The following is a 14837-nucleotide window of genomic DNA, read 5'->3' as shown; positions in this document are numbered from 1 at the left end:
CAGTTCAAATTAACTTTCTTGTGCTGGGTAAATGTTGAAAGAGATTCGCTTGAGATTTTAGCCAATGAGCACATTATGGTGATTATTGGAATTAAACTCAAAGGCTAAACCACACTGAGGAAATATTTTCTCACATAAAAATCCCTGCCCATTTCTGAAATAGAACTTCAGAAGTCCAGAAAAAGTTTCTGATTGTGTTTGTGTTGGGGTCAGTGTGCTATTTCAAGAGCAAAAGATCTATTTCAAAGCTGTTTTCTTAAAAGGCTGTACCTCAGTTAAAAGAGATCACAAAGGGGCAATTATACTTTGATGTGTGTGGTGTGTTTTTTTAATTCAGCAAGGATTGACACTGAGAATTTTTGTTTGCTTTTCTTGAAAGTGTTTGATTCACTTGCTTTCCAGAGTTCAATTTAAAATTTCTGTTCAGATTTTATATGTCTTTCGATAGCCACCATTACCCTTTGTGGGAGTCCCTTTACCCTATTGCACAATTCACAACTCCTCATCACATGGTCCTCCTACCTCACTTCTTAATGAAAGTCAAATTCCTGTCAGAGAGGGAAGGGAAGGGAAAGGGAAAGGGAAAGGGAAAGGGAAAAGGAAAGGGAAAGGGAAAGGGAAGAGGTCTTTGTAATTTTATTCATGGCTCAGAGATGCTACTCCTAATTATTATATCTGCATATGTTTCCTATACCCCAGCCAAGGTATCTTGACACAGGAGGCCTTGCTTTCATGTTATCTTCTGACCTGAATAAGACATGATTCTATTACCATACCAGAAGTTGTCTGTGAACTAAGCCAAAGTAGGGCTTGCTCCTAGATTTGGAAGAAGAGCCCTTCAAAAGAATATTGTTTCTGCACTGGTACATTTGAAATAAGCAAAATTCAGATGAACTGAAGCTCAAGAGAAAATAGTCTAAAAATGATTTTATCTACTGGGAAGAAGACCTTAAGGAAGCCATGTTAGCATTTTAGTGAAAATATTGGTTGAATTCAACTAAAAATAAACTTAACTAAAGAAATCTTTATTGAGAGTCTATTATATGCAGAGAATAGTGTTAGGAGATGGAGAGTTAAAGATGGATAAGATGAGATTCCTGTCTGCAGACTGTCCCTACATGCTATTGGAGATATGTTTGTATTGATACTCTGATGTCCTTAAAGATATAGTTATATCTAAAATAAATCACAGATTGTTATGTCAGTCCTTCAAAAATAAGCTAAGCCTCCATTAGGCACAGCTAGGTGGCACAGTGGATACAACGCTGGCCCTGAATTTCAGAGGACCTGAGTTCAAATCTCACCTCAGATACTTAATAGTCGTGTGCCCCTGAGCAAGTCACTTAACCCCAATTGCCTTAAACATCTGGGGCCATGTCCAGTCATCCAGAGTTGGATTGCTCTGGAGGAGAGTAAAGTTGATGACATTGCACAGCCCTCCTTCACTACAAGCCATGACATCACTCTGATGTCATGGTCCTCTTCGAGAATGAAGGACAAACAACAAGCCTCCATGAACAACACCAGGCTGCTAGGGGAAAATGAGGCCTTCCTTTATTTTCACCAGTGGCTCCTTCCAAACTTCTTGGTAAATTTTTGTGAGAGCAATGTCCTCACAGGGTGAGCTCATTGAGAAAATAGGGAGAGAGGAAAAGAATATGATAGCCAAGAACTTTTAAAAGAGTCTACATCCCACTACATTCCAAGTGCTATGGTGCAGAACAACTGTTCTTATTGAATCATAGATCTCAAGCTGAAAGGGATCTTAGAAGTCATTTTATAGATAAGGAAACTGAGGCACAAAAAAAGTAAATGATTTCCCCAAGGTGACACAGTATGTAGCAAAGTTCAAATTGAAAAGTAGGTCCCCTACATCCAATTTAGTGCTTTTAACAATGTGCAATAGTCAACTCCCAAAATAAAAAATATAAAGTATCCACTGACAACTATGGAAGGATAAAAGCAAGTAATTAACAATAGACTAAAGTAATTCAGGACATTAGAGGGGCACATGTTCTGTTACAGCCTGTTTTTCTTTTCACTTAGTCTTCCAACCTTCTGTCTAAAAGCAGCCCTTTGCTTTGAAGAACTTGTATGAGTCAGACATACAAACCTAAGGCAGTTGAATTGTCAGTCAAGCTTTTCTTGCTGGTTATGGCCACCTCCACTAGCCCTTTGGGTATACTCTGTGTGTTACCCCCCAGGAGGAACTACATCCATCCATTCACTCACATACACACACACACACACACACACACACACACACACCATCTACAACAACAAAAATGAAAGACTAATTTAAGCCAAGGCAAAGGGGAAGTACAGAGAGATGAGATGAGATGAGGGAGAGAACACACTAAGCATTGGCCTATTAGCTTTATATTTCTTGCAAATGCCTTTGAGAAGATATCTTCTATGAGGTGGAGATCTCAGCCTCTTCTGAATTCTGGGAGAATCCTTTGGCATGCTGACTGAGTCTTCATTGGGGATCTGTGTTTCTGTGTAACCTGCATTTGCTGAAATGTCAGTGAGGAGGTCTCCATATGTCTAGAAATACATGCCACCATTTGAAAAGCATGTCCCTATCCTTCTGGGCCAATATTTCAGCTCCTACTACACACAATGAATTAGATAGGTATCTGTAAGGAATTATTTATTCTGGCATTCCAAAGCTTGTTGCTAGAAGTTTTACTTTGCCCCCACCCCCAGACTTCATGGTGATGAACTCCATCTACTTCCTACCTCCACATTCACCCTGTCTAAAGGAGTATGTGTGTATTTGTTTGTATATGTATATGTATGTATGTATATGTGAGCTGAAAGAGGGTGTGGGAGGAAAAGCAAGGAGAAAGGAAGGAGGAGACAGAATTAATCGAGTGGCAGACACACTCACTCGGAGCAGGTGGCTGCTCTTTGTTATTGTTGGTTTCAACACATCATAGGCAAGACTGTGTGGAAGCAGCAGACGATGAAACGAGGATTCAGTGTCGAGTCACCACAATAGTGGGAGCAGTAGGAAGGACAATACCAAATCCATGATGGTTAATTTCCACCGGAGGAATGAGGGGGTTGGAGGACTTTGCCAGCTCTGAGCTCTCTCCCTTGTTGCCATAGTATTGCTGGCTGAGAAGCAAAAGCGGAGGCTGGCATGTTGCCTACCTCTTCCTAAAGGGAGAATCTCTCAATTCAGCATTCTCCTAAGCTTAGATTAGGCAGGAGGATCACTACCATCCAGGCAAGGAGCCTCATGGAGGCAGCTGGACTTTCAGTGGCTCCCAGGCATCAGTTGAAGCTTCGGTGTGAAAGAAGCAACCTTCCCTAACCCCTAACTACAGTTCATTCCCTTAGCTACTATCAGGGAGAAAACAGAAGGAAGTTGAGCTATTATTACTTTTCAAAAAAAGAAAACAAAACAAAACCTGGAAAGTTCAAAATAACCTTTCTAGCATCGTTGTACACATGTAGATATATTCCTAAACACACATTTTCCCCCAGAAGGGAACAAAACTCTTTGTATATAAGTAGTTGTTTATCTGGCAAGTTAAAGATAAGCAGTTGAGAAAAGTCAGATTTATGCACACAACAGGAAAAAGTTAAAAACAGAGACAATCCAATTCATCACTGGGGGTGTGGAGGGAAAAGCTTTATCCCCCTTTGGAGATAAGTCAATCTAGACCCTGTGTGATTGGTTCTCAGTATCAAAGTATAAAGGTATTAAGGTGAAGTCTCACCAGTGCATTCAATAAGTGTAGTCTACAAAGTATGTATTTTATTTTAAAGTGTCAGCTCTTTTGGACTGCTAGTACATGATTCTGTTACAATAGCCAAGATTTTTTAATATGAAGATATGAAATGATCAGCAAATGTAGCAATCTAATGATTCAGCAAATACGTGCTGCAAGAGGAGAGCAGCAGTAATTAAACCTTCTCAGTTTGCACACCACAAGTCTTCTTCACCAATCATACTTGAAACACATACACATACACAATTTATTTTCCAAATAATTGCAACAACTCAAACAACTAACTGGAAGACACGATACTTTTAATGCTTCCCCTGTCTGCTTTAATGAGTAAGGCTACAGGACACCACCACTACACACATATGCACACACACACACACACACACACACACACATCCCTGCAGTGGTATAGGACCTGTTTAGTCGTGCCCAAAGAAACAAACATTAGTAAGGATGGGTGTTGCTAAGATGTATCATAAACATTGCCTTTATATGAAAAAGGAGGCAAAAAGTGTCCTACAGTCAGAAATCCAGCACACAAGATTAATAATAACTCTTTTAAAATAATCTCCAGTCTTTTCAACTTCATAAAAAAAGATGCTTTTGGATATTATAAAAAGCTTTTCTCCCCACTCCATTTCTAATAGGAAAGTTACAGACTTTTACCAATCCATTATCTATGTGTTGTGGTTTTTTTTTTAAGATTCTAAGAGACATAGGTAGCCACTTTCTAGCATAAATTTATCTGAGTAACTTTCTGTGCTTTTCCCCCTTCATAACAGTTAGGCTATATTTGTTTTAATACTCAGATATAAATCATCTTGGATTATCAAAAGGAGATTAACTGTGGGAACACAATGCCTTGGTTTCTCTCATATTAAACTCAGATCTTCCTTGGGGAACTTTCCGGTGCCAGTTCTACTCCCTCCTACAACAGTCACTGAAGTGTTGTTGCACGTTGATCACACTTGATTTCATCTAAGCAAACATCTCTCCCCAAGCATTTCACCTAAAAAGTTTCACAGTCAGATTTTAATATGAATTTGTGAGATACCCTAATTTCATGGGGAAACTTAAAGATTCCCTGTAATCTTTACTCACTCCTCTATTGTTTTTTATGTCCCTTTGTGAAGTTAGGGTACAGACATTATAACATTATTTCTCCTTAGTTAAATACTATTGAAGTGGGGTGGGCTGGAGGTACAGAGGAATAAAAAAAGAAAAAGAAACATACACACACACCTCAGTTCACTTAACAGGGGCGGGTTTACACTGATTCATCGCAAAAGCTCAACTTTCAGCGTTTAAGTATTTCTATTTAAATCCTGCTCCTCCCCGTTAGCGAGCCTGAGACTAAAAACCTCAATAAACGAACACAAAGCTTTTATTTCCAAGAAGGGAAGAAAAAAACAACAACATACAGTCTAATGTCCTTTCCGATGTGTTATGTGATTCTGCCAGGGGCACTCCAAGTCCTCAACAAGGAAAGTGGGGAAACAGATAGTGGAAACTTACCAACTAGTTGCCAAATTATAACTAATCAACCACTAACAGAATTCGGCTTTCCACCGCGATGGAAATAAGCGCCCAGTACAAGGAATCAACATAAGCGCTGATCGCTCTGCAGACAGAGACCTAGGGGGCTCAGGCAGACAGAGCTGCCAGTCACTTTCCCCACAATTAACATCGGGTTTTTTTTTTGGTATTACAGCCCCAACACACACATATACAGTCCCTCAATCCTGCTGCCTGGGGTTAAGGCGTTAGGATCGGGGTTGGGGAGGAAGATCGAAACTAGCGGGGTTCAGTGTAAGTCTCCAGAGGCTGGGGGACGTCTACCAGACTGAGGAGAGCCCCCTTTCCGAGATAAACATGCGTATTTACATTGGGCTGCTACGGCAGAGCTTGCTAACGTACAACAAACAGGGTTGGGAAATCTTACCAAATCTTAATACATGTGTGGTTCCTTGAGAATATCCAATCCACAGTAAGCAGAGAAGGAGTCTAATGGTGCACCTGAAGACTGGGTTACTTAGAATCGGGGAAATAATCTTCATGGTGTTTCTATGCACACACGCGCTGCACCTACTTCCCCCTTTTAGCGTCAGGCTCCCCGGTAGGGTAAGAATGAGAATACGTAGACTGATGGCCCTCAGACACGATCACGGCATGGTCACAGAGAGAGGAGCGAGTCTACGCTGCCCAAACCCATTAGCAGTCCCTGCATGTTCTTCACTCACTGCGCCAAGGAGCAACCTTCAACTGCAAGGAATGGTGGGACATCCATGTTAGTCGGGGAGAATCCTTGAGAAATCCAAAATACACACATACACAATGTCCAGCCGGGTAAGCCTGAGGAAGCAAAGGAGGAGGAAAATCAATAGGTAATCCAGCTTGGGAAATCGCGGAGATATCGAGACATAGCAACAGTCACTGTACAAAGGGCTTTTTGCTAGGCTTCTATTCTACTGCACTGCTGCACAGCTTCTGACGTGAAGCCAAGATTAAGTGAGAAAAATTGAGATAGCTGCTCTCCTCTTAAGGCTGCCAGCCAGACAGCTTTCTCAATATCTCTTATGCAACTGATCTGAGCACCCCTTGTGTTGTTAGAAATAAGTCCTGTTTGTTTATGTGTGGAAAAATCCTTTTGTTTTTCAACAAAAGCCCTTCCCTAAAGATTGACTAGGATCTGTACAGTTCTATTAAGATCAATTCGTGAATTTTAATAGGTGACTAGCTAGGTCGAGGCCACTATTACTTAGAAGCAGTTAAAAAAGGGGAGGGGGTATGTATTCTAAGACTGTCGGAGGATATACTGAAAGTCTAACTCCCGATTAGGCTTAACAAATGTCTTGAAATGCACATTCACTTTCTATCACTTATTTTTATGGAATAGAATGAAATTGGGTAATTATATGTAGTCTATAAAAACTTGTGATGGATATTTCTTGGTTACTACTCCTGACTAGAGGATTTCCCTTTACACATTTGGTTATTTTTTTAATACTAAACATAAGGTAAATGGAATCTATTTAATCAGTAGTTCTCAAGTTGCCTGGGAGTACAATACATAAACAAGAAGAGAGCAAATGATGCTTGGATTTAGGTGACAAACTCTAAGTGCTTCTATAATTTACATTCATGTTTCTTCTTACTGTGGCATTATGATGGTTATTTTTAGGGGGTGAAAGATCTCAGCTTAGCTTGAAATCAACATTAAACATCCTTGTCATTCCTGTAAGTGTTCTTTAAGTTTCTAGTAGTTTTCTGATGGGATATTTTGCATCCCACAACATATGTATTTTCTAGTGGGATAGTTTGCATCTCCAGCCAATGTGATCCAACTTTCTCAAGTAGTAACGCATTCTTTCAAAAAAAAAAGTAAAACCTTATTGGACTTTATTTTTTAAATGCTCTTAAAATACAAAAATGCATTTATTAGCTGAAAATAAGCTGTATACTATCCTAAAAGCACATAAATTTTTAAATAGCCAGTGCTATTGTTTCAGATCATAAACAGTTATCTTTGAAGTTAATAAAGATTTCACTGCTAATATTTTTAAAAATAATTGAGCACCCCAGAAGGCAAATCTTCAAAAGTTTAAACCAACACTTATTGGGAAATCATTCAATTCCTAACCCACTCCTGTCCTCCAAATAGAGGGATTCCTTTTAAAGGTGAAAGTTCAATGCAGAAATAAATTATGAGAATATACAGTATACTGCTAATATCTAGTAGAAATAACTGTCTTAGAAAAACATTTTAAAGACTGACATGACTGCAATTTAATACTTAATAGGTTCATGTATAATAATGAATATATAATAAGAACAAATATTATCTATGTTTTCTTTGTTATGGATCTCTAAATTGTAAAAAAATAACGAGCAAGTTTTTCTTATTCTTTTGTAATGATTTGCTCTACACATCTTAATTTAAGTAATTGTAAAATGCTGAATTAAAAAAACCCTACATTCTTCAATGGTATTAAATGTCATTGGTGGGTGTGTTTTTTTTTAAAGATGGTGGAATAACTGCAGTGTCAAAAATAAGTATCATGAATGGCTAGTTCTGCAGTGAAGAAGGCAATTCAATCAAATAATTTGACTATTTGAGCACTTTAAAAGGAACACCTATTGCTAAAACTAAGGGTATCTAGCGACTCCTTCAGCCCATATTTAGAATAGCTTTTGAAAAACATGAAAAGTCCAAGATGCTCTTTCTTGTATTTGCTCCCTCATTTATGCCATTCTGTTTGATAAATTTTCATTTGGTTTTATAATGACTTAGCTCTTAAGTAATTTTGAATATCCTTTAATTTCCTCTAATGCCGAAATATTGTAGAATTGTTGTCTAATAGTGATTTTTTTTACTTGTGAACAACCAAAACACAAGATGGTTTTTTAGTGTACCTTGTATTTTATATATCCTGAGAAAATAAAAGGTACTATCACTCACTTTTTTCTTATTCCCAGTTAACATGTTTTAAATTTATAATGAAATATGTCCTTCTGAATACAAATCACCTAAATTGTTTTTGGTGTGTGTAAACATAACGTGAACACAGCTATTAGTCTTAAAAGGGAGGAAGGGGAGGGATTAAGTTTCCAGGTTCACAAAGTTCTCATGCAGTAAATTAATCTCCAAATGTTGTAGGGTAAATTACTTTTATCATAATTCCTTCAAAGAATGTATTTTAAAATTTGCTATTTCACTTTTCTAATGCATTAAGCTGAATAGTTCAACACCACGGACAGCGACTGCACCTGTCTGTTTGAAGGTCTATGATGAGACATGTACGACCTTTTCAGAACCATGGACAGTACCACATGCTTCAAGTTCAACACCCTTATATTGTAATTCACAATAAAGCATCATAATGTGTTATTTGAAATCTCAAAATGAATCTTCATATGAAGAGGATCAAAGATTTACTAAAATAAAAATAAATGTTTGTCTTCACATTTTAATAAGTCTGGTCTTTTCAATATTTTTGTTCACTAGTTTGCATTCATTTTTCCAGGGTACTGTGAAAACCACTCATATTAACTGTGAATTCATTCATTAGCACTAAGAATATCTATTTCTCAGTAAAGAAATGCTTGAAAGACCACCAACAGTTCAGAAGGCTGAATAAGAGGCTATCAGTATTCAATGGCTAAAGACATTTATAAAGTGTACAATTAGTTATAACCTTAAAATTCACCACCTCCAGAATCCCATCTCGTATAAGAATAAGTTCTATTCTAATCAAACTTCACAGAAAGAAAATTACTAAAAATAATACATTTCCTCCCAACCACAACCACCCCCCTCTCCGGGTTTAGGAAACATCTTCAGTAAACAAATTTGGAGGTTTTAAAAAGACAATTTTTTAAAAGAATGCTTCCGATATTTTATGAGTATTGGTGGCTATGTGGTAAAACAATTCATTATATATGATTTGACTGAAAAAATTAACCCTTCCCTAAATTGTGTCAGTCTTTTGATTCAGTCCAAATTTGAAAGAAAAACTGACATTGGCATTGAAGGCCATCTATAATTAACAGTAATAAAATTTATACACATTATTCTGTAGCATTATTTGGCTATTTCTGAATTTCTACCATATGGCACATTTTATCTCTAGTAGCTAAATCTCTGTGGACTCCAAGGTCAAAGCAGAAATCACACAACATACATACATTTGTTTTTGTATACACACAGAGTGATTGGGGTGGTTGAGTGTTAAGGCAGGCCATTGGGTAGAATGGATCACAAAAGACTAGAATAATAATTTTTGAGCTTTTGAAAGTATGAGAAAGGAAAAACACACATCATGTTTGTAGAATATTTTATTTCAACAACCAAAACACATTTGCTTTATTTTTTACTTTTTTACATTTTCTTACACAAATGACCTTTCAATGCTAAGCATTATTAGTTAAGACCTCATTTTCATTTTCTATTTTCATAGTGAGGATGAATCTGATTCTAGTCAGCTGCCACCTGCTGGGACATGTCCATGTGCATATTAATCCTCATATCATAACATTCCTTAGGCTATACATTTACATTTTCAGCATAGCCTGTAACTGACTACCAGTGTCACACCCTAAAATAACCTAAACTCATTTCCCAGTTCCTACAATGAAGCTTAATATGGCTTTAAATTCCTATATATTTCTCTTATAGAATTTTCCTGTAAATTCTTCCTTATGCCTCCACTTTGCTTTGCCATTAGAACCTTACTTTTGCAATGTGGCAACAGGGGAGCACCATCTTACAGTAATGCCTGACACATACCTATGAGCTTATATCTCATCTTGACTGAAATAAGCAGCCTGTTCTACTGTTCTATGAGATTGTCAGGGAATAAAATGAATGTTGATATTATTATAAGGTAAGGGAATATTGCTGCCCACATGCATTCAGCTCCTACAAGCTATAAGACTATGGTTCCCTATCAATTCATTAATTCATATCATTGTTTTGTACCACATTTCTGTTCCATCAGTGGTTAATGGCATTTAAGCTAGTGATTAATTTTAGATGCTGAAGAGAAGTGTGTCCTAAGAAACTAAATTGTTAATAAATTTACCTGTTCAAAAACTTTTAGAAGTTTTTGAAGCAGTGTATTTTTCAACAGGCTTTAAATAAGGAAAAATACTTTCCCTAGGCAGTACATATCTCTATTATAGCTCCACTGAAAGTTGTCTTTTTTCAGTTAATTCTTCCACAAATTTCTTAGGCTTCTAGCAGGAAATGGGTTTGTGCCTTGCAGGAGCTGGGCATCCTAAATTCATAAAGTAATGAAGTTTGATCAATAGAGGCAAAACCAATATTTTTTTAACTTCTAGAAAATGAGTGAAAGACAGCTTAAGTTACAAAGAGTGTATAGGTGCTTACAAGTGGAAGATCTAAAATGAAGAGATCAGATAATTTCTAAGGACCAGAATGCTTAAAGCAAAAGGGTAGAGGGGGAAATAACTTCTGAGTGTCAATAAAACAGCAGTAGTAAGTTGTCTATCACCACCTATACCTAAAGTAATTTTCTAAGGCTCCTAGGAAAGTCTCCTTGTCTTTAAAAGAAACATTATTGCATTGGAGATGAATCCTCCACGGCATGAGTCATTACTCTTGTACTCCAGGCATATATAATCCAACCCTCTAAGTCATTTTTTCTCTAACTCTGAAGTCCTGTCCTTGTTCCTAAGGTTCCTTCCCCTGAACTCTGGATAATGCCAAAAAAGAAATGACTACATCTCTTTATCACTGTATAAGCAAAGGTAAATGACAGCCAGATGAACTGATGGATGTATAGATAAACAGCCTAGCCCTTCCTGTTTGGTCCCTTACACTCTGACCAGAGTTTGTTTTTGTTTTTCCTCAAAGCAGAGCCCAATCACTGACACCTTCATTTATTCAATCATTCCATTTGGGAAAAGTGAGTACTCCTGACGAACAGGACCAGATATATATACTTGACTGTAACTCACTGAGGTGAGCGGGACAAAGCCACTCAGTAAAATGCCCCAGTGTGAACCTACTGTGAGCATGGGTCCTCACAGTTCTCCTATGTTTTCTCTTTCCCATAAGCTAGAAAATAATACCCTCCTCCTACTTACCTCCTGACCTTTTGGGGTTGGGGGAAACAAAACAAAACAGTTTTGCTTTTTGTTTTTTGGGGGTTTTTTTGTTTGTTTGTTTGCTTTTTAGAAAAGAACCCAAGCCGAGAGCGGAGCCCACACCACACCCGGGAATTCTTACCTTTCTTTTCTGGAGAGGTGGGCGGGAGGGCAGAGGGGTGGGGAGAGGTTGGTCCCAGGAGCGAGGGGAGGAGCAGCCGGGAAGAGCCCTAAGGAGGTGGTCCAGGAAGTAGAGAAGCTGCGGAGGTCCGGGATCCGGGACAGTGATGCTCCCGGGAGCTCTGAGTGCCAGTGAAGGCGGCCCCAGTGCCGGCAGCCACTTCTTCAGCAGTGGTGTCAGCCACAGCAGCAGTAGCAGCAGCAGCAGCAGCAGCAGCAGTAGCAGCGGCGGTAGCTGAGACTGACACGCCTCCTGGCGGGAGCTCTTCGCCGCTCCCTTTAAAGGAGCCGAGCTCCTTTCCCGGGGCTATGGGCAGCCCGCACTCCACAATCCCGCTACTCCCACAGTGCACTTACATTCCCTCTTTCTCGTCCCATAAGAGAGCTCTCCACCCTTTCGTTCAGTTTTAATTCCAAGCATGCAGGCCAAAGATATTTCGAGTCCTAGGGCTGCACCCAAAGGCTTCCGAGTTGAGGGGGCTTAGGCGGTGGGCTTGGGGTGGGGGAGGGTGCGGTGTGGTTAACCAAGGACTGAAAACGTGGACTGGGTGATTATTGATGCAAACCTCCAGGGAATTTACCCTATGTTTAAAGACACAACATGGATAAAGAGCTTGAGTACATTTGGTACTATGACTGTGGGCTTTATTCCTCTCAAAAACCATGGCAACTAAAGTTACTCTCGAGGCCAATGACTATGCGCTGCCTCTCCTTTCTTTCTTTTCTACTCCCCCCCCTGCCCCCCCCCAGCTTCTCTTAAGCCAAACACACAGCATTTTGCCCTTGATATTTGCATCTCTACTCGAGAGATCTTTTCCTGGTTTCTCCTCTACCCCTGCACTTAATCACAATGAACCAAAAGGATTGCAAGTCTCTATTCCCTGCTTTTCCACCCTCCTACAACACCTCCAATGAACTGGGAAGTGGAGGAAAACGTTTTTTCCTTGTGAGAAGAGAATCGTGGGAACTACCATGTACAGTAGTATCCATGTTGACATTTCTTAATACCTTGCATATGTGAGCATTTCCATACAAGGGGTCGAAGTAGGAATTTCTATATATTCAGAATACGTAGGGATTTTTCTACCTGGAGTATACATAGGGACTTTTCTATGCTAAATATGTCTGTCTTTCTAGGCGTCATCTTCACACCTTTCAATGACCAAGGGGAAAGGTTGTAATCGCCGTCCTCTAAACCTTTCAACCTAAAAAAGCATCAACAAAAGACTAGACTTGAGATTCGCTGGACTCCAGGTCTGTCTAGATGTTAGTGGTTAAGGGCTTTGGAAATCCCCTGGCGAAAGAGTTAAGAAAATGTCCACCATCCTCAGAACATTAAGGAACTTTGAGGGAGTCTGATGTGCCAGGAAGTTAGTAGTAGCTGTATAGAGTCTATACAGTCGTATAATATCACAAGATAACATCAAGTTAAGTCGCCGACAGGAAGCTCGCTCGGGGTCCTAAAATACAAGCTCAAAATTTACCTTGCCTTACAGTTTTTTGGAGTTGTTTTTTTTTTAAACCTTCGGAAAATAATTCCAGATTTCTGGTCCTATGGATAGGAAAAGTCGTTCTATCCTGGATGCTTTAATATTAACTAGAGGTGAAACTTAGCCCTTTCCTCCCAGAGAAAGTGGTTCTCAACAATTCTCTAGGATTTTAAAGGGAGGAGGTAGAGACAGAGGAGAGGGAGAAGATGGAAATAGGAGAAATCCGAGGGTCTCTTGGGAGAAAAATGGGAGGAAAGAAAAGATGGAGAGAAAAGAAGGAGGAGAGAGGGAGAGTGGAAGGAGAATATAAGGAAAGTGGTGAAAGAAAAAGAAAGGGGAGAAAGAGGAAAGAAAGGAATCTGGAGAAATGTAGTTCACTGGATTCGGAGTTTGATGCCAGTATTTGATTTAAAAGAAGTACAGGGGGCATTATAATTGACAAGTCAGAGAAACCCGGTCACCCAGTCCCACTTTGGATTTTGCTAGCTACTTCCAGATGGACCTGGGGGTTGTTAAAAAGCCTGGGGGAGGCATTCTTTTGTGCTCGCCCAGCCGTGGGCTTTCCTCTGCCCAGAGGAAAGCCAGCTCATTTTGAATCTGCTTCCTTATCTCCTCAACCACAAAGCCTTGGAGTTTCCCATTGCAAAATCCCTAGTGTCAGGCTCCGCTCCCCCCGCCCCCTTTCCTGGGTGCAGCTGAAGGGACTCCTTGACCCTCTAGCTCCACTCCCGGGAGAGGAGAAAGTTTCCCCCCCCTCCCGGCTTTCTGGGGCCTGCCCTGATCCATTCCACTTTGGGGGCAAATGCAGAACTTTATTATAAAGAAATTATCCGAACGTTGACTGACAGGGAAATCCTCAGCCTCATGCAAGAATGGGGTGGCGGGGGACTGCCAAAGGCTCATGGGGTGGGGGAGGAAGCTGAAAAGCTCCAGTTAGGAGTAAACAACCGTCTCGTTGTATGGAGGGCATAAATAGTGAATGCCTTCCTTGTGCAGCAGATAGCGTGCTACAGAGACCGTGACTCACTCAGGGCCACGCAGAAGGGGCTCCCCTATCTGGGTTTTGCAGTTTATTAAGTCCGGAGGCACCTCAGTAGATTTGCTTTGCCACAGTCCTCGGCATGCTTTCTTCTCTTTCATTGGCCTGAGGAGCTACAGAAGAAAGAGCTTCTCTAAAGAGACCCACTAAGGATTGTAGCTAAGGTAGGGCCAGAGTGATTCTCTCAGCTAGTTGAGCGAACTGATTCGCTCTCGTTGCTAGGTCGGCTTTATCTGCCACCCCCAGTCAACCCCACCTTCCATTCCCTGAAAGGAGACTAGCCTGTTGATCAAATAACTTCGGACTGAGCCCCCAGTCCCTTCAGGCCCTAGGGCAAAGAGAAAAGAACCTAAACAATCCCCTAGAACACTCTAAGGAAGTCCCCTGGCCAGTCCTTGCATCACTTTCTCGCTTGAGGTGAGGGGCCATTACTGAATTCCAGCTCTTATTCACCTTCAGAACATTCTATGTGTTTTAGGGAGGAAAGGAACTTTGTGTCACAATATTCTCTGTTACTAGAATTGTATTCTCAGGTCAGGTTACTGCACCTTCTTACAGCCCAGCGGTTAGTTTCGTTCCTGAAATCAATAGACAAATTATTTATAAAGCAAGAAGCATTAGGTTCCAGAAGGTCAGAGTGTGGAAGAATAAACACTAAGCTTGTTTTTGACAAATGCATTACTTCTGTACAGGGGGAAAAAGATGTCTAATTCCCCAAAAGATAGCTGAATTGTTTGTAATACTAGTCATTTTGTCTGTAACTCCTCCCACTTACCA

General features: G+C 39.9%; 1 protein-coding gene across 2 annotated transcripts in view; it reads right to left on the bottom strand.

Annotated features, from left to right (window-relative positions):
- Positions 1-11752, bottom strand: part of GRIK2 (glutamate ionotropic receptor kainate type subunit 2) — an 823240-nt gene extending 811488 nt beyond the window's left edge. The window contains exons 1-2 of one of the 2 annotated variants that reach the window (XM_044001196.1): positions 11494-11752; positions 5686-6095 (exon numbers count right to left, since the gene is read on the bottom strand). In XM_044001196.1, coding sequence (XP_043857131.1) covers positions 5686-5800 — 115 coding nt within the window. In that variant the 5' untranslated portion in view covers positions 5801-6095; positions 11494-11752. Of the gene's footprint in view, positions 1-5685; positions 6311-11493 lie in introns of those variants that run through there. The other variant, XM_044001197.1, reaches the window with a different exon arrangement.
- Positions 11753-14837: the final 3085 nt, after the last annotated feature.

The sequence above is a fragment of the Dromiciops gliroides genome, chromosome 4, assembly GCF_019393635.1.
Source record: "Dromiciops gliroides isolate mDroGli1 chromosome 4, mDroGli1.pri, whole genome shotgun sequence".
Lineage (NCBI taxonomy): Eukaryota > Metazoa > Chordata > Mammalia > Microbiotheria > Microbiotheriidae > Dromiciops > Dromiciops gliroides.
Note: the sequence above shows the minus strand (reverse complement) of the source record. Positions and strands in the feature narration are given on the sequence as shown.